Source organism: Phyllostomus discolor, chromosome 7, assembly GCF_004126475.2.
Source record: "Phyllostomus discolor isolate MPI-MPIP mPhyDis1 chromosome 7, mPhyDis1.pri.v3, whole genome shotgun sequence".
NCBI classification, from domain to species: domain Eukaryota; kingdom Metazoa; phylum Chordata; class Mammalia; order Chiroptera; family Phyllostomidae; genus Phyllostomus; species Phyllostomus discolor.
The window spans coordinates 36791178-36811317 of NC_040909.2; the positions used below are offsets into that span (position 1 = coordinate 36791178).

At 45.8% G+C, this 20140-nt stretch overlaps 2 protein-coding genes across 3 annotated transcripts in view; one reads left to right on the top strand and one right to left on the bottom strand.

The window, feature by feature from the left end:
* The window catches only part of PXYLP1 (2-phosphoxylose phosphatase 1), a 71116-nt gene that overhangs the window by 14184 nt on the left and 36792 nt on the right, over positions 1-20140 (top strand). The window contains exon 1 of one of the 2 annotated variants that reach the window (XM_036030730.1): positions 15409-15968. The exons of the other annotated variant lie outside the window; for it this stretch is intronic. The gene's annotated coding sequence lies outside the window, so the exon portion shown is untranslated. Of the gene's footprint in view, positions 1-15408; positions 15969-20140 lie in introns of those variants that run through there. 2 annotated transcript variants of the gene reach the window in all.
* Positions 10860-13711, bottom strand: LOC118501894 (transcription elongation factor A protein-like 8). Its single transcript, XM_036031654.1, is given in 4 exon segments — positions 10860-13217; positions 13220-13528; positions 13617-13620; positions 13695-13711. Coding segments are annotated over 4 exon segments (507 nt in total). The 3' UTR covers positions 10860-13040.

The window sequence follows — 20140 nt, forward strand, 5'->3', positions numbered from 1 at the left end:
TTCTCCAAGCATATACAGATATACATTTTTAAAATTTTAGAGTTTTGCAGTACACGGTTCTGTATCCTTTTTGTGTCTTTTTTACATTAAATCACATTAAAATTTTCGCATTTTCTTTTCCAGGTCATTACATTGTCTTCAAAAGCTGAGTTGTTCAGGGGTGCTGCCTTACTGAACTATTGCAATCACCTGGACTGTTCTTTGTCTTAGTTTATGTCTTTAACCTTCAAAGGCCCCGGGAACGACCCGTAACAGAAAAGATATGAAAGTGGGAGGAGTGCCCTCTGCAGAGAATTGACCCAGGGTCTGTCCAGTAAATAGGAATTAAATTACTATCTGAATCAGAAGTTTGCTCAGGGGCTCATCCCTTAAGCGTTTGTCAGGGAGGCACCTAAAATATTGCCATGAACTCTTGTTATACACAGACACTGAATACTACATGTTAAATAAAGAAGCTTCACCTTGTTCATAGGCTCTGGTATGAAAAGTGCAGAGTTCATATGTTGTTTGGGTGGAGGGATCATACTTCCAGAGCATTTAACATCCATGAAAACATTGGTGGCAAACACAATACCAGGTGTCAGAGCCGTGGAGTCAGAACAGACCTCGGTTCAGCAACCTCAATACTTGGGTTCTGGCTAAGAAAGAAAACAGAGCCAAGACACAAACTATAAGCAAAGGTTTATTTAGAAAGTCACAGAGGTAATGAGCCATAGAAGAAATGGGCTCAGGAAACAAGTTACAGAGACAAAAGAAGGGGCCCAGGGAGCTTAGGAGAGAGAAGGGTGAAGGTAACGCCCCTGAGAGGAAGAAGAGGGAGACAAAGAAAGGCAGGTTGTACTCCTGAGAGGGAGGGAGAGTGCGTTGGCTCCTCCATTCTAAGGGTTTTTAAGGGTAGGGATTGGGGGGGGGGGGGGTCCAGGGGAGACTCTCAATAGAATATTTATGAGCTTTCCAGATGTGGCCTTTCGGGGTCATGGTCTCCACTGATTGGTTGGCACAGGGCAGGGGGTTGTTAGTCAATACAGCTGGTCCTGATGGCAGCCCTGGCATCAATGTGTCTGGTTTTGCTGCTTTCCTGGGCCTGGAGCTGAAACACAGCTGAGGTCTATACTCGAGATGTCATTGCTAGGGCTTAATGCTTAATAGGGGTCATATGAGGCTATTATGCTCCTGCCCGTTGCTCCTCCTCTAAGGGGTCTCCCACCTGACTAGAGACATGCCAGGAAGCATCCAAACTGCATGACCAACGATACGGAAGGTCAGGGGGTCTAAACCACATTACCAGCAATGTGCTAGAGGCAGAAAGGTTACCCTGGGGCCAAAGTTCTTGTTTTCCCAGTTTTGCCCATTGCTGGGCACCCAGGACTCTCTATCCTGGTGACCTACTGTACCTGGCCTGTCACCCTTGCTCTGCTCCTGTCTGTCTGTCCACCACAAAAGCATCCAGGAGGCAGTGTACTGTAATGGAAATAGTCTTCAACTGGCAAGTCAGAGGAGCTGGCTTCAGATTCTAGCTCTTACCCTGACTGTTGTGTAAACCTGAAGAAGACACTCACCCTCTTGGGTTCCCTGGGGTCTGTGTGCTGAGGATGACCAGGATGTGGGTAGTTCTGGAAAGCCAGCAGAGAATAGGCTAGTAGTTAGACACTGATTGTAGCTCAATATTAATGAGAATTCTGAGAATTGGCCCCTTCTCATCATGGAATTGGCTGTCCTGACATCATGTAAACCAAATATTAGGTCTTTGTCAGGGGTTCCTGGCACACAGCTCCTAAAACCTTGGAATCTCCAGAGTGCTGAGCATGTCATTTACATGCTAATGAGATGACTGATGGCTGGGAGCCCCCAAACAGCTTTAGAATGAAGGTTGGTTGCCAGAAAGAGGAGGCATGATTAGAGGGTTGGAACTTTCGGCCCCATCTCCTGACCTCCGGGAAGCCAGAGGGGCTGGAAACTGAGTTCAGGCGCCAATGACCAGTGATTTGGCTAATCATGCCTCCGTGATGAAGCCTCTATAAAAAGCTCTAAACAGCAGGGTTTAGGGAGTTCTAGGTCTGTGAACACATTGAGGTGTGAAGAGGGTGGTGTGTCCCAAGACAGCCTGGGAGGTCTGCCCTTGCCCTATTATATTCCCTATGCATTTCTTTCATTTATCAGTTCCTGAGTTCTATCCTTTGTAATATATCTATAGCAATAGTAAGTAAAGCTTCTTCCAAAGTTTTGTGAGCTGTTCTAGCAAATCATTGAACCTGAAAGGGGTGGGGGTTGTTGGAAACTGCCTTCCCACCCCCGGACTTTGTAGCCAAGTTGACAGAAGTGGGTAATCTGTGGACCCCATACTTGGAAGTGGCATCTGACGTGGGGGTGATCTTTGGGACTGAGCCCTTAACCCTGTTGGGTCTGATGCCAACTTGAGGTAGCCAGTGTCAGAATTGAACTGAATGGTAGGACACCCAGCTGATGTCCAGAGAGTTGGAATATTGGTTGGTGTGAGAAAAAAGAAACGCACACATTTGGTGTGAGAATAGTTGTGAGTAAAACAGCTGAACTGTATATTGCTGGTCTTCCCAAATGTTCTGACGTGGCCAGTCACCTCAGTGACAGGCTTTGTCTAGCACTGGAGACATACTTATGAACAGATCAACACCATCACCGCTGTCAGGTGGCTTATGATAAATGGCAGGAGACAGCCAGCTGGGAATTTCAGTGCGGCTATTGCATTGTGTTAATGATAGTCCTGGGAAATGTCATGAAGGAGAAATACAGGGTGACTTGAGAGTGTTAGACAGGATGTTGATCTAGATGGGGTTGTTCAAGGGCAGCTTCCCTGAGAAAGTGACCTTGGAGCTGAGATCCGGGGCTAATCAGGAGTTAGTAAGGTGGGAAAGGGATAGTAGGGTCAAAGGAGAGGTAGCAAGCCAGATGGGGAAAGGCAGAGAAGATGGATTGCTGGTGGCTGTAGCGAGTCTCCCCTCAGGTCATTCATCCATCCATTCATTCATTCATCCAACAAATATTGATTGAGCACCTGCTCTGCACCAGGCAGTGGGGATACAAGAGTAGGAGAAAGACTGACAAAGTTCCTAGCATCATGGAACTCGCTATTGATGCATAACAAATCATCCCCAACGTGGTGGCTTAAGACAGCCTTCGTGTGATTGTTACCTTCATGGCCTGGAGGTGGAGTGGGCCCAGCTGGTGTTTCATGCTCACATCTCAGTTATCCAGACAGGGGCTGCTCTGAAATTGTCCGAACGTTCCCTCACAGAGTGTGATGCCCGGGCTGGGAAGACTCGGACAGTCAGGGGTGCTTGGGCCTCCCTGTCTCTGGTGGCCTCCAACCTGGTTTCTCCAACATGGTAGCTGCAGGGCTCCACGGCCAGAGTGAACAAGCCAGGTGAATTTGCATGGACATTTCTGACTGGCCTTGGAGGTCCTGCAGCACCATTCCTGTCCCATCGAACTCATCAAGGTGCCCTAAAGCCTGCTCAGAGACCCAGAACCCCTCTTGATGGGGGTGATGACAGAGAATTTGTGGACATGCTTTAAAACTACCAAACCCTGCTTCCCTGAGCATGTCAGTCTTGGCATCAAACCTACCTACCAGCCTGGGCCACCAGAGTCCTCCCAAGAAGGCTGCTATGGCCTTGTGTCCTGGCTCCAGCCAGCTCTTGCTCTGCACCCCTCCAACTCCCCCCCTTCCTGTTTCAAGCAGACTCAGAGAAGCACAGTTTTCTTCACATCAGGGTCTCTCTTGTGGGAATTGGTGCCCCTTGTGGACAGGCACCCAGGCGCCTGCCCCACCCACCCACCCCCTAAACGGGTTGTCAGAGGACATGCATGGACACAGGCCCCAAGTCCCCAGGGAGCAAGGCTCTGTTCTGGGTCCAAGAGATGGCCAGGATGGCTGAGGAGTGGGGGTATAGGCGGGAGCGTGAGGTGAGACTGGACTGACGGTGGGGCCTTGCAGACTATGGACAGGGTTTGAGGATCATCCTGAGACATTATGGGAAACCAACTGCTAAAGGGCTGGAATTCTGATGTTGCCTGCCAGGAAGATTATAGAAAACAGTCGTATTGACTCACCCATATGTGGAATCTAAACAAATGAATAAACAAAACTAAATTTATAGATACAGAGAACAGATCAGTGGCAGCCAGAGGTGGGGGTGGGTGACATGGGTGAAGAGGGTCAAAAGGTACAAACTTCCAGTTATGAAATAATTAAGTCATGGGGATGTAATGTACAACGTGGTGACTGTTGTTAATAATATATGTACAAATATTGTACATATTTGAAAGCCACTAAGAGAATAGATGTTAACAGTTCTCATCACAAGAAAAACAAATTGTATAACTGTACGGTGACAGATGTTAACCAGACTTACTGTGGTGATCATTTTGAAATATATACAAATATCAGATCATTATGTTGTGCATCTGGAATTAATATAATGCTGTATGTCAATTATACCTCAATGGGAAAAAAGACATTCTTCTGGGAAAAACAAGATTTTGTATTATGTTTTCAAATTAATCTGTTAGAATGATTTCTTTTTCTTACAAAATAAGACTTTCAAGTACGTTCCTAACTTAAGAAGAGGAAGCCCTGGCCGAGTAACTCAGTGTTATCTTGATATGCCAAGGTTGCAGGTTCAATCCCAGGTCAGGGCACATACAAGAATCAACCAATGAGTGCATAAAAAACTAGAGCAATAAATCTGTGTTTCTCTTTCTCCTGCTCTCTCTTTCTCCTTCCTCTCCCTAAAATCAATTTTAAAATACTTTTTAGAAAAAGAAGAGGAAGCTCATGTCCCCATCCTGACTGGGTCAGTGACGTGGCAGTCTGTGGTCAGTTGTCACAGGTTGGTGGGTAGATCCAATGTTGCACAACCAACAGAACTCACAACTCTGTTACTGGACAGTCTACGACAACCATGCCTACCATGGTGATGTTCTGTAATGCCCAACCAATAATGCAATAGTTGACAACACATAGTGCCCAACTAGTAACACAACAGACCTTAGAAAATGACTATTAAAACAACCTCTAACTATTGCATGATAGCTCTATACCCTGTTTAGTAGACATCCTCAGAAACGCAATTGGAAATTCAATTTTACAGTGCTAATACAGAATAAGTATTTGCTCATTTAGCTTGGCTGTGTGGAAACTGGTGTGTAAACAAGGATCATGACCGCCCCAGTGCTTTGCATTCTCAAAATCACATGTGTCAACAGCCTCTTCCCCTAAGTACTATTTGACTGTTTTTTTTTAGCCCCTAGTAATTTATTAGGTAAGGATGCCTCACTCTGGAAAACTGGAAAGAGCTACCCCAGAGTGAGGTGTCTGTCTTTGTTTCAGGATCTCTACCTATCTCAGTTTGAAGCTAGGTTTCAATGTAAGTATCATAGTCCAGATCACAGTGATTTTAAAGATATAAGCAATCACAAGCCCTGGCTGGGTGGCTGCATTGGTTAGAGCATCATTCCCATATGCCAAAGTTACAGGTTTGATCCCTGGTCAGGTGACATACAAGAAGCAACCAATGAATGTATTAGTAAGTGGAAAAACAAATCAATGTTTCTCTCTCTTTCTCTGTGTGTGTGTGTGTGTGTGTGTGTGTGTGGTTTCTCCCTCTCTTCATTTCTTCCTCTCTCTTTTTCTCTAAGATCAATAAATTTTAAAAATGGTGGGGAAAAAGAGACATTAAGTAAATTAGTAACTAGTTGGAATAGGGATTAAGAACGGGGATGACCTGTGAAAGGTCACGAGGGATCTACGGGGGTGACGAGTATGTTCTAACACTGCCTTGTGGTGATGGCTTCTCAACTCTGTGTATCTACTGAAAAACCATTATACATTTGAAGTTGAATTTTATAGTATGTACATTATACCTCAGTAAAGTTGTTTAAAATAAAAAATAAAAAACGAAGATGTAAATGATCAGAGCTGTCCTCAAAATGTTGCCTGATAATAAGCTTAAAGGGTTGGCTTCAATCTCCATTTAAATTTGTGCTGGAAAACTGTGACCCCAAAGCAACCAAATGATGTTATTGGTGTATTTTCACGTGAGGAGGACACCCATGAGTGGAAAGGAATTAACCATTATTGAGCTATTATGATTCAGGCATTTTGAATATATTTTTACATTTAATCTTTATCAAAAGGCTACATATGGACAATTATTAGTTTGTACTAATGTTAAACTAGTATAGCAAATAAATCCCCAAATTTCAGTGGCTTTGCACAATAGGTTATTTTCCTCTAAAAAGCCCAATTGGGTTTCAAGACAATGGTGTCAAGGATGGGAGTGAGGAAAAAGGGGTGTGATTATTGCTGCAAATAATGCTACAGTGAGCATGGGGTGCAGATACTACTTCAAGATAGTGATTTTGTTCTCTTCGGATGTGTACCCAGAAATGGCATTGCTGGACTATATGGTATTTCTATTTTTAATTTTTTAGGAACCTGCATACTGTTTACCATAGTGGCTGCACCAATTCACATTCCCACCCAGAGTTCCACAAGTGTTCCCTTTTCTCCCTACCTTCACCCACACTTGTTATCTCTTGGATTTTGTTGTTGTTGTTTTTTATGACAGCCATTCTAACAGGTATGAGGTAATTTCTCATTCTGATTTTAATTTTTTTAACACTCACCTGAAGATATGTTTTTGTTGATTTTAAAGAGAGAGGAAAGGGAGAAAGAGAAACACCAATCGGGCACCTCCCATATGCTCCCCAACTGGGAATCAAACCCGCAACCTAGGTATGTGCCCTGACTGGGGATCAAACCCACAACCTTTTGGTGCATGGGACAATGCTCCAATCAGCTGAGCCACCTGGCCAGGGCTCTCATTGTGGTTTTGATTTGCATTTGTCTATTGATTACTGATGCTGAGGATCTTTTCATGTATCTGTTGGCCATTTTTATGTCTTCTTTGAAAAAATTTGAAATCTTTTTAGTTCTTCTGCCCATTTTTAATCAGTATTTGGGTCTTTTTTTTCTTTTGCTATTGAGCAGTTTAAGTTCTTTATATACTTTGAATATCAGCCCCTTATCTGATAAATGTTTTCTCCCATTGCATAGGTTGTCTTTTAATTTTGTTGATTATTTCTTTTGCTGTGCAGAAGCTTTTTAGTTTGATGTAGTCCCAGTTGTTTATTTTTGCTTTGGTGTCAAATCCAAAAAATCATGGCCAAGACCAATGTCAAAGAGCTTATTCCCTGTGTTTTCTTATGGGAGTTTCAAGGTTTTAGGTTTTACATTCAAGTCTTTAATTCATTTTCAGTTTATTTTTATGTATGGTATAAGACAGAGGTCTAGTTTCATTCTTTTGCATGTGGCTATCTGGTTTTCTCAATACCATTTATTGAGGAGACTGTCCTTTATTCGTAATATATTTCTGGCTTCTTTGTCATAAGTTAATTGACCACATATGCATGTTTTTTTTTCCCAGGATTCTCTATTCTGCTCCATTGATCTGTGTGTCTGTTTTTATGCCAATGCCATGTTGTGTTTTGAAATCTCTTTGTAATATAATTTGAAATCAGGACCCATGATGCTTCTTTCTCAAGAGTGCTTTGGCTATACAGGGTCTCTTGTGGTTCCATACAAATTTTAGGATTGTTTTTTTCTATTACTATGAAAAATGCCATTGGAATTTTGATAGATTCTGTAGATTGCTCTGGGTAGTATGGACATTTAATCTGTGTTAATTTTTCCAAACCATAAGCACAGAGTATCCTCCCACTTATTTGTGTCTTCTTTGATTTCTTTCATCAATGTCATATAGCTTTTAGTGTATAGATCTTTCAACTATAGCTAACTTTATTCCTAGATATTTTATTCTTTTTTTAATTTTATTTTTAGACAGAGAGGAACTAAGGGAGAAAAAGAGGGAAACATCAATGTGTGGCTGCATCTCGTGTGCCCCCTACTGGGGACCCAACCCACAACCCAGGCACATGTCCTGACTGGGAGTTGAACCTGCGACCTTTTAGTTCACAGACTGGTGCTCAATCCATTGAACCACACCAGCCAGGGCTATTTTATTCTTTTTAATGCTGTTATAAGTGGGATTATTTTTCTCTTTCTGTTTGTTAGAAATGTGTATAGAAATGCAACTGATTTTTGTGTATTGATTTTGTATCTTTCAACTTTACTGAATTTGTTTATTCTAATAGTTTTTTGGTGGAGTCTTTAAAGCTATCTATCTATCTATCTATCTATCTCTATATATATATATAAAACACATGTCATCTGAAAATAGAGACCCTTTTACTTCTTCTGTTCTGATTTGGATGCCTTTTATTTCTTTATCTTGCCTAATTGCTCTGGCTAGTTAAATAAAAGTGGTGAGAGGGGGTATCCTATCTTAGAGGAAAAGCTTTCAGTTCTTCAACACTGTGATGATAAGAACTACTTATCTGGAGCACTTGTGTTTCATTACAGCTTTAACTTAAGCTGAATCAAAGTTCTGGAGCTTATTACAGTGTTACTCCCTACTTTATTGTAAGGGAGCTAGAGCCAGATAACAATTAAGATTCCTTCCCAAGCTAAATGTTTATGATTCTTATATCACACTACTCTTAGCTCTGACTTTGTTCTGTCTTTTCATAAGTGCAAAGGTGAAACAAAAAAGTTTTACAAGCTTGTTTTGGTATCTGAATCAGAGAATCCCAGGTTCTCAGCATGTGGAGGTCTCCTAGAGGTCAGAACCCCACAGCACCCCCCACCAGTGGCCGCCCACACTTGGACCATCTGCCTCCTTGGGCAGGAGGGCTCATTCTGTACCTATAGTCCTGCTGCCAGCCTCCTACCAAACCAGCCAGCAGTTTCACAGAAGATATTTTAAGGGCATGGCGTTCCTGCCCGCAGCCACCAGCAGCGGTTACTACCCATGGACAGCCTGGCGCCCCATGCTTTGTCACCATCAAGTCATGGAATGGGCTGGCAGTGAGCACAGGCTTTTGTCAAGCTCTTTTTTGTAGGTGAGTGTGCTCCCAGCCCAAAAAAGATGAGGCGAGATGCCTTGATCTGTGGCCTGCATGAGTGTCCCCGTTCTTGTATCCCTCCAGAGCAAAATCCCATTTCTATGTGGTATTGTTAACATAGAAAATGCAGCTTTCAGAAGGTGTGAGTGGCCTTGACAACCTGTACTTCAGGTGTGCCCTATTCATATTGCCCAGCTGTGATTTTCAGGCCCTTGGAATTGCTTTGCTTTTGCCTTTAAAAATGTGGCTTTTCCTGTGTGAGCCTTCATTGTACACCACTCATATTTGTAGCTTTACATCCCTCCCTGTGTGATCCTCGTATGCTTTTCTTGACATTTTGATACAGTTTGCTGGCCAAAGAAAAAAGAACCAGACATATTTTTTAAGTGGCTTTGTGGTGAGTAAATCCTGCCTGCTGCACGTTTTTCATTTCTGCTGTTGGGATGCTTGCGTTGTTCTCGACATTCTAAAATAAGAACGCCGGTTTTAGACGTAGCTACTTCTAAAAGCAAAGAGAGAACAAAGCAGAGAAGTTGGATGGAACAGACTTCTCCCGAAATGTCGGGGAAAAGTCACTGAGGAGTACATGAAAGTGAAAATCCAGGCTTGGTGAATTAGTTATTTCAGTCTGCTGTGGTGCCGAGAAATGGTCGTCCACCGTGAGCTGGAAAGAAAACTCAGAGGAGAGAGTGGTGGGAACATGCAGTTCACAAATGAAGGGAAAAAAACGTTAATGTTTCAAAGATTTTAAAAAATCTAAATCTACAGATTATCTGCTTCAAATCCTTTTTGGAGAGAAGCAGTTGGTACACAATTCTTGCTGCGCATTCAGACACATGTAAACTAGGGGCCAAAGGTCTCGTCGGCGGGACGTGCTCCGCCGGTAGGACGCGCTCCGCCGGTAGGACGCGCTCCGCGGGTAGGCTGGCGGATGCTGCTCTGCCGTTGGTCACTGCTGAACTCCGCCTGAGCACACCAGCCGCGTTGGTTCCTAACCATGCGGTTCTGACTGTATGAGCGCTGATCACAAGATCGGAAAGGTACTGTCACTGTCGTCAGATGGCTGGGTTTGAGAATAATTTTTTAGGATAACTATGTGTGTTGTCAGGTCTTCAGCACGTGTGCATTGTTGCCGGCACCCCCGTTGCTCCCTGGTTCCTAACAGAACTCCGATTCTGGTCAGGTCTCCACTTCCTCCCTCCCTGTAGGGGCCTCCACCAGGGGGCGCGTCCCCATTGGTTGCGCCCAGCGTTGTGGCCTGTTCCCAGTGCCGGTGATTGGTCTGGGCATGGGCCTGTGACACAGCTCTGGCCACTAGAGATCAGGGAGGTCTGCTGGAGAGTTTCTGGAAAGACTTGTTGCTTCCGGTAGAAATGCGCGGCTTGCCAGGCGCGAGTGTGAGGCCCATGAGTGTGGCCACAGTCTTATGACCCTTGAGGGCAGCCATCCTAGGCATAGGACAGACAGGAGGGCAGAGCGCCCAGAGAGGGAAAGGCCCTGGCTTCCCGATGACGCCACTGAGTTGCTGAATTAACGGATCCTAGAGCTGCCCTTCCCGATACTACAGCTGGTTATGGGAGAATGTTGATTGATGAGCCCCGTAGCATTAGCTACTGTTTCCCGTCACCTGTGGCCTAGCCATCGTCATAGATGCAGGAATTAAGGTAAAAGAAAAAATAAAACTAGAAAAAACAAAGGTTATTACAACCACGTCTCATTTATAACCTATATGAGTGTGATATTCAGCTGGGTCAGTGATCAGAGCTCCCCGCCCAGCGCGATTCATCAGGAATGGGCACGTGGGTGTTCATCATGTCCTAGGAGGGGCCCCAGGAAGAGGACCAGTGTCTTTTCCGGTTAGTGTCCAGTTCTGTTAAGGATATTGGTTCAGCCACTTTAACAGAAGTTGAAATAACAATGACTTTAAAAGGTGTTTGTGGGATTGATTTTTTTTTTCTCCTGAAACAATTTAAGATGGTAGGCAGTCAAGGAAATGGGTGCCCTCCACCAAGGGGTCACCCAGGGTTTTTCTCTGTCATCCATTAGGATGTCTTGCATGTGCACCAAGAAGGCTGCCTGTCACCACGCCAGGGACTCAGAGACTGCAAAGGGGGGAGAGGAAGGTCACAGTGGGACTACACATATTACCTCCAGTCACTACTCACTGTCCAGAACTTGATTATGTGAGTCTGACACTTGTTGCAAGGGAGTCTGGGAATATTATCTCTAGTGGGGTGGCCATGTATTCAGTTAAAACCTAGAGGATCTGTTAGGAAGGAGAAGAAAATAGATATTCATGGGTAATTAGAAATGTCTGCCACACTCTGTCCTCTACAATGAAGACAATGAAGAGAAATAAGGTGACAAAGACAGAGTGTTGGGTGCCATCCTGTGGTTGTGCAGCAAGAGTTTCAGCCATGAGAGCCAGCTCCCTGAGCCACCAGGAACCTTGTGCTACTTCTAACCTGTTCTGGCCTCTCTGCTGGTCAACCAAGAAACTTGAACCAAGTGGTGTTTAAAACCTCTTCAAAATCTGGTTTTGTCCAGCGTGGTCCCACAGGCATTCTATTTCTAGAGTGAGGTAAACACAGGGGCAGGCAGGGCGAGTGTCTCACACGTGGGTGGTAGGTGTTAAAACCACAAGAGAAGTCACTATTACCTTCTACTGAGCGCCTCTGAGGAGCCAAGTACTGTGCTCTGTCCCGAACGCAGGTCAACCTCACTACCCCTTCTGCCACCTATGCAATGGACTCTGTGATCGCTCCCGTTTCACAGATGGGAAAGCTGTGGCTCAGCAAGGGTTGGGGAAGGGGTCAGGACCTAGCCCGCTGGCCCCTGGGCCCGTGCTCCGAACTGAGTGATATGGGAGGAACTGGGACGTGGAGTGGGACTTGTGGCATGTAGCCAGGTTATAGCGAGTCCTGAAGAGCAGGGCCATAGAGCACTGGGCCTGGTGCTGCCTTCATCCAGGGCCAGCTTTGGGACTGATGCCTAGTGCTGACTGTCTCCCTCCTGCCCAGTGGTCACCCTGTTCCTGTCACGGATTACATCACCCCTCACTGTTCCGGGGCAGAAGACAGGCTGTTCTACAGGAGCAGAGGACCTGGTGAGAAGGAACCCTCGGAGTGTCCACTGTGGGCAGGCCCCACATGGCTATTAGGCATCCTTTCAGATGTTGCCCCTGCTGGGGAGAACAGGGAAGCCCCTGGGCTTGCTCCGGTTCTCTGTTCCCCAAGGAGGCTGGTGCTGGGAAGAGATAAAACCCTGGCCTAGAAAATAAGGGTAGGCTTGTGCCTCAAGCCAGCACCCATTGGTAGCATGCCTCCTGGGGTCAGCCCCCACCCTTGCTCCGACCTGCAGCCTTTGTGCCCCGAGGGGCCTCCAAGGGGTGTGTTTATTCTCTTTGGAGGAGGGACTCCTTGGGGTCAGTGTGTACTCTGGCCTGAGTAGGGTGAGTGAGACTTTTCCTTTTTTTTGTAATAATTGCCAGTTGTACTCCTCTGGCTAAGAGATCCAGAGGATTTGAGGTGATTTAATATTTTAACAATTATTTCATTAAGAGTGTAGGTGCCCCCACTGCCCTTATAAGCTGGTTGCAAATTGTTTGATTCTCTTACTTACTAAAAAAATTTTCATTCTGTCTATGACACCTGTTCATTAAAAAAGAAAATCCACACTACACAGAAACACGCACAGTTAAGTTTTTGATGTATGCATGTACATAGGTATTTATACACACACACACACACACACACACACCCAATTTGGGATTTTTATCCTATACATGTGAGCTGATACTAAATGTGCTGCTCTGTAACTTGTTATGTTTTACTTGACAATATGGAATTAACATATTTCCGCGCATTTGTGTGAAACTTCCCAACTGAATAGACAGGGGAACGGGTCAAGATACAGTCCAGTAAGATCCTTGTAACGAGGAAACTACCAAAACCAAAATTCCACCAGATGACTCAAAGTAAAACATACATCAGAAAATGCTAATGGAAAGAAAGCAGGGAACAGATTTTACTGTCAGATTAAAAAAAAAAAAATCCCCGCCCCAAGCGCACAGGGTAAGGACGTCTGCATGAATGTCTTTGCTTCCAGTGCATCATCACAAACTTGTTTCTTGCTCTTCTACTTGCTTCCCTGAGCCTTTCCAACTCCTCAGCTCCCCTTAGCATTTCTTCAGGGTCCAGGTACCCGATGGGACTCTGGGACTGTCCTCTTTAAATCCCTGGACAGGTTGAGTCAGCCCGTGTCTGAGGTTTCCTTCTGCTTCCTGGCTCACACCTTCTTGGGAAGGTTGAGGGTTTCCTTCTGCCTCCTGTGGTACATCTTCCAAAGGGCGGCCTTCCTCAGCGTTTGGCACATTTTGTGGTTTTCCTTCATTTTCTTCACAAGACTCTTGCACATTGAATATTTTTCCATTATTTCCTTTTTGAATAAATTCATCCTGCAGGGATCCAGGGGACTTTTCTCCTTCCCTCACTTGATTTGCATCACACCCCAAAGACCCAGAGTCCTAAAAGGGACCTGGGTCACTTTCCTCCTCCAGCCACAGGGGCTGCTCCAGAAAACAGTCGGCTGGGAGTGAGACTTGTACAACTCACCTGCCTGCGGGTGCCAGATCACAGGCAAAGCCTCCCCATGGGGAAACAGACCCAGCCAAGGTGAGGTGTGGTGGATACCAGCCAGCAGTATCCATCTCAGCTGCAGATGCTCGTCAAAACATGCTAAAAACATACACAGAGACAACCAGGTCCTGTGGGGGAATAGGAACAGAAGGGCCACTCTTCACGTGGGGAGCGCCTTGGCCACCCTTCAGAGAGGCTTTTTATTGGTTTCGTTTGAATAAGAATTCAGGTAAAAGCTCATTACTCATTGATAGGAAGTAAGGATCAAACAATAGATAACAAGGAAGTCTGAGGGCCTATTTTGAGTCAAGGTCAAAGAGCTGTAAAACTTTAAAGAACAAACTTACTTCTTCCTTGGACCCTTATCATTCAACTGAGAGCATTCTAAACAAAGCAGGTTTCACAGGATTTTACATATTCTTCCTTAGGCCTGATCACCCAGGGAAGCCGCCCTTTTCAGCACAGAGCTACACCACCCTGTCATTGTTTCAGGCTTAGGTGGAGCAAGGGAACTAAGGCAACCAAGAGATAAGGAGATTTTCTCCCAGAGATGAGGACTCAGGCTTTGTCAAAGCCCAGGAGCAAGGGTTCATCACCCCCTTTTGCTGTAGCCCCCAAAGTCCTTTCTTGGGGACCTCCCATGTGATCATGCCTGTCTTAGGTCGTTCCCCCCTTGTGGACTCTTACCCGTCATTGGCTAACCGACCAAGCATTGGGGTTCAGTTATGAATGAAGCAGCAGAAGCAGCATTCCTGCCAGGGAGATAAGCTTTTGTCTCCTTGCTGGCTTACAGTCCAAGGCCACTCCCTCAGCCTTAGCCTTGGTGGGGGTTACAGCTTCTGATACCAGGCAGGGCAGTTCCTAACTGAGGGCTCCCCTGCCCAGCTGCTGTGGAACCCCTAGGCAGCCACCTCTCCCCAGACACAGCAGACTCCGTGCAGGTGCAGCTGCCTCCCCTCTCTGGCTCCTCTCATTCACATACGGCGCAAACTCTCCTACTGCCCCCTATAGTCGGTACGTCAGTGCACTCTTAATGCTGTTTCTTTGGTTCATTTGTTTTCCTAAAATGCAATTACAAATGCAGCAGCTCCAGTCTGCTCTTCAAGACTGGACTCTGGCTGAACCTCCTCGAGGAAATCTGTTCACCCTCTCTGGGCCAGGGTAGGCCTCCTCCCCTCCCTCATCCCGCTTCCCCGGTGGCACTGGTTTCATATGACCCGATCATCTGTTTATATTGGGTTGGCCAAAAAATCCGTATAGTATTTTCCATAAAATAAAAGACACATTTTTTAATTTTCACCAATAACTGTAGTGATTTAGATATTTTGAGTATGTTAGCTATCTCCCGCTATTGGCTTCCAGTCGGTAGCGGCCAGGAGTACTGCTAAACGTCTTCCAATGCATAAGACAGCCCCCCAGCAAAGAATTATTTGGCCAAAATGTCAGTAGTGCCAAGAAAATTTGCAAACTAGTTTTGGCATGTTCTACCAGTCACAGCACTTTCTCCATACACTGCACAAATCTTTTTTTTTTTTTTTTTGCAGTTCAGTAGCATTTTTACCTTCTTTGAAATAATAAAGCAAAATACGTCAAAAATGTTGCATGGTTTCTTCCATCTTTAATATTAAAATGGCTGCATAAAAATTCACCAATTTGGATAAGTTTTTTTTTTAATGCACTCTGGTAGGAGACAATACAATCTAACAAAATTGTTTCAAATGAAGTTAAAGACAACTAAGCACTACTAGAGCCACCATACAGGAAACACTAAACAAATTTTTTGGCCAGCCCAATATTTACTCAGTGTTCCTCTGATCAGACTGTGAGCTTCCTTTCTTTCTACACCTTTTAGAAAACTTTTACTTTGAAATGTGCACAAAAGCAGAGAGGATCAGGCCACACGCCCCCACGGACCTGTCACCCAGCTGCAACATCTGTCAGCATTTGCCAATCCAGCTTCATTAATTCCTCCTCAAACGCCTTCCCAATATTTTAAAGACGTTCCTAGATCTCATACCACATTTACCATAAATACTTCTGTACATTTCAGCTGTGAGCTTCAAGATAGCAGAGACTTGTCCTGTGTCCTGTGTCCTCAGCACTGCAGATGGTGCCGACACACAGTGGCTCCTGGAAAATGTGTTGTTTTGAATTGACTGACTAGATGAACGAATTGGTTTCAACCTTTAGAAGTGAGCCCGCAAACTAGACGGAATGTGAGTGACTGGAATGTGAATGCCAGCCGGGACCCCACTGCCTCCGTGGGGCCTGTCCCAGAGCCTGGGCTTTTCAGGAGGTTCTGGGATCTGTCACTCGCCAGACTTTAAGGTTGGTTGATTCTTAGCCAAGCATCTCTGATGTTGCAATTACCCTGTACTTTGAGGTAACCTTGGATAGGGAGGACTATTAAGATAAAGCTTTTATCTCTGCTTGGTTCATATTTAGCTCACAATTATAGACCTGGGGCTTTTAAAAAATTATAATACTGTATTTACTTAGGCCAAAACGAATAGGACCAAGAAAAAAATCAAAGTATATAATACGTCTGAAGTATTTTCTTTAATACCATCTTTCTATCTTGGAAATGGTATTTTAACTACACAAATGAGAGATAATTGGATGCACATTTTTTCCCAAGCAGTTATGGCTATATTTAAAACCCTAAAAGCTATATACATTGAGGGAGACCCTGAGACCAGAGTCACTCGATGTGACATTTCTAGCTCTTACAAGGTAAAAGTCAGGCCTGGGCTTGAGCTTTGAAAGCCCCTGGTGGTAGAATGGTAGCTTGTAAAAATGCCTTTGACGTATTCTTTCTTTCTCTTAATTCAGAAATGGTATTTACCATAATATAATGGGAAGTGCCTATTAGCTAGTACTTTTTTCCCCAAAAATTATATTTTAAAATGTTTTACGGTTCAAATCTGCTGTAAAGTTGAATTACAGTTGGCTGAGTTTTGTTTGTTTTATTATTTGCTGTTTCACCAGGAATTCAGAGTAACAATTGTGTTTCTGGATTTAAGACATTTTTACCATGCTGGTTTAGCCCAGGGGACTAAGGCTGCACCCAGCAGACATCTGATGACTGGCCACTGTTCTGTGTTCAGCCTGAGATACAACACAGTTGTTTCCACTGAAATATTTGTAGGAACTGGGTTCGGTCGTGATGCCACGTTGGGCCTGGAGCACCTTTTGCACAGATGGCGATGCCTGGGGGTCAGGAGCTGTGGGAGTCGGGCTGAAGTGGGTCATACTCCCACAGCGTCTCAGCCTGCTGAGGGAGCAGTGAATCCTCCCAGAAGCTTTCTTTCCTGGGCTGTGAGTGAGCAGGCTGTGGGGTTTCTTCTGTGGGCCCAGAGACCTAGCTGTCACCGCACATGACTTGGACAAGACTGTGGAGTGTCTAGAGGTGCTGCAGCCAATGCCATGAGTGTATATACAGACTCCCGTGGAAGGAATGTGTAGGAAGATGGCCAGAGAGGATCCATGGACTGTGTGACTCTTTGAGCGGCCCCATGAGTGTCCTTGCTAGGGATGGAAAAAGAGAAAGGGGTCTGTGGAGAGTGCGGCTGGAGCTTGGGCCACAGAGATGGAGAGAGCCCATTGGCTGGTAATGTCGTCTTCCTCGGATGGGGCTCAGCAGAAGCTGACACAGATGTTCCAGGCAGAAAGCCTGTGGCCAGATGGGGGGTACCAGAGATGAGTCAGCCCCTGGAGAAGACTCGCTGGGAGTGGGCGGCACACGTAGCTGTCTGCCCTGTGGCTGTCTGCTCTGTCGGCTGGGGCTGGGCCGGCGAGTAGGGAAGTGGTGGTGGCCAGGATCTGGAAGAGGAACCACAGGATGGGGCAGAAGCGGCAGCTGTGGGGGGAAAGGGTGATCTTCGTGTTCTGGTGATGCTGTGTGATTCCTGCAGAACCGGGGAGGCCAGCCCAGCGTGGTGACTCTGCGCCACTCCTCTGCAAATGACCATAGTTGCCCCTCACCACCCTCCTGCTCTGTGCACTCAGCCCCCTGCTTATGTGAAAGCTGGATCCTGACTCGGAGAAGTGAATTCAGTTCGTTGTGAGGAGGGCACACACAGAACAGGCGGCAGAGCAGGGAAGTAGCGAATATCTACCCGCCTCCTTTCCACTACGTCAGGGCTCCTCTCAGTCCCTCTCACCAAGAAAGTGGCCCAGTGAAGACACACTCCAGGCAGAGCCGCGTACCTAGTTCCCACGTTGGACATGAACGTGGGTTACATGCACACGTCGGATGGAGGCCTCACTCCAGCTGCACACACAAATGTCTTCCAATCCATGTGAATTTTGGATTATGTCACATTATAGTCATTTTTTAAAAATTCAGAACAAAGCATGACCTTCCTCTCCAAGCTTCCTAAGGAAATAGGCTCCAGAAGGAGACGTGTGTGTTGCGGAGCCCAGTGTCATCGTCGTCGTCGCCCTGCCCCACCCCCTCAGCTGTGTGCATGCACCCAGGGCTGTGACCACACCACGCTGGTCCCCAGCACAAGTGGAGGTAACAAGACTCCAACCATTACCTGGCATTTGGCAGCTGCCAAAGGAGAGTGGGAAGGGAGAGGCTACAGGAACTGAGACAGCATCAAGGGGAAAGTGGGGTGCGGCACAGACTGAGGCTTGTGTCATCAAATGAACAGCATTGTGTGCACAGAGGTGCCAGTATCCTAAAAACTAAAAGCAGTTAGGAGGTCACATGAGCCCAGCCATCTGGTTAACCAACATTCTCAGGATTTTAAGTCTAGAACTAAATATAGTCCCTTGCCCAAACAGCACTCAGCATATTGAAGAGTATAGATAACTTGGAACTTTGCATGTGGTGCCTGAGATAAGGATGTGGAGCTCTAGGCCCTGGCTTCGAGAGTCCTAGTGAACATGCCAGGCATTTCCTCTTTATTGTGCTGATTCTCTTTTGGTTTGTATCAAGCTCCCAAAACATAGTAGCTTCCAACAGCAGCCATCATGTTTGCTTGTGGTATGTGGGTTGGCTGTGCGGTTGTTTTAGTCTGGAAGGGCCCTCCTGATATCCATCTACTGGTGGCATGGCTGGGCCAGATGGCCTGGGAGGACCTTGCTCACATGTGTGGTGACTGGCAGGCTGGTTGTTTGCAGCATTGGCTGCACATGGTCTGTCCTTCCCCCACTAGCCAGGTGTCTTCACATGGTGGTCTTATAGTTCCAAAAGCAGCAAAGGAGGACAGGCCCCAATACATATGGATTTATCAAGCCTCTGCTTGGAGCTCACTTGCTGTTGTTGCTTTGGCCAAAGCCAATACCTCTTCCAAGCTTAGACACACTGTGGGAGGAGACTGTACAGGCCATTGATCCCGAAAGGCAGGGACAGATTGGGGCTCACCACTGCAACAGCTCTGCCATCTGTAAGCTTGAGATTTAACTCAGCAAGCAGCAAATGGTTCCACCTAATGCCCCCAGAAGACACCTCAGAACCATCTCGTGGTTCACCCTCCCATGAAAAAGCAGTGGCAAGTAGAACCAAAGAGCGCAGCCATGGTGAGTGTGATGGAAAATCCCCCAAGTGGCTGGAGACAGGAAGTGGTTGGGAAGTCAGACCTGGCCCAGCACCAGAAGAAAGGCCCTGACCTTCCACTCCCAAGTGCAGAGTGACCAAGAGGCAGATCTGGTCTCTGAGGCGCTGAAGCAAGAGACACCACCAAGGGTAAGGGCAGGGGGCGTGTCCTAGAAGGAGGTGCAGGTGATTTGGGACACTAGGCACTGGCCCTTGGTAAAGGGCAGTGACCAAAGGGACAGAAGCAGTGTTCCTTTGAAGGTGTAAAATTGGGATCTCTTTGTCAACGGAGATGCTGGTTGCAGGTGTCCAGGCTCAGTTGTGAGGTACATGTGTATTTCTGTCAGTCTTTTAGCAAATGTTCTCTATTGGCAGAAAGTTTGGCATATCCCTTAAAGGAATGGTTCTCAAACTCCTGAGCAGGGTCTTTGTGCGGGTGGGGACCTAGGGACTCCAGGGCTCTGGCTGCTGCTTCATGCCCTGCAGATAGGTGCTTAAAAAAAAAAAGATAGCATTCACATAGCATACAATTTACTCAGTGTGCAGTTAAGTAGTTTTAGTATGATCACAAAGTTGTATGTCCCTCACACATCAGCAGACGAGGTTTTATCTGAGCCCTGAAGGAGATTGTGTTTGAAGGAGGAAAAGATTTTGCCAATAAAATCCATTTGGGAATGACTGTTTTAATTTTATTCTAGTTGAGGGCCTTTTTCTGAAGAGGGTATGAGTTTCAAGTTCTATTTCAAATGCCAGGGAGAGCAGGAAAGAAACCTGATATCTGAGAATGATGAGGTAAAACCTATCGCAAACATTCACTTTTTTTTCACAGAAGGGCCATTTAGGGCCTCATTCAACATTTTTTAAAGCTCTTTTACACAGTTCTGAGGTGGTTAGAAGAAATTAGAATGAGTGGGTGGGCTGCAGGTAGACCCGTGGATGCAGCTGAGGTACCTCA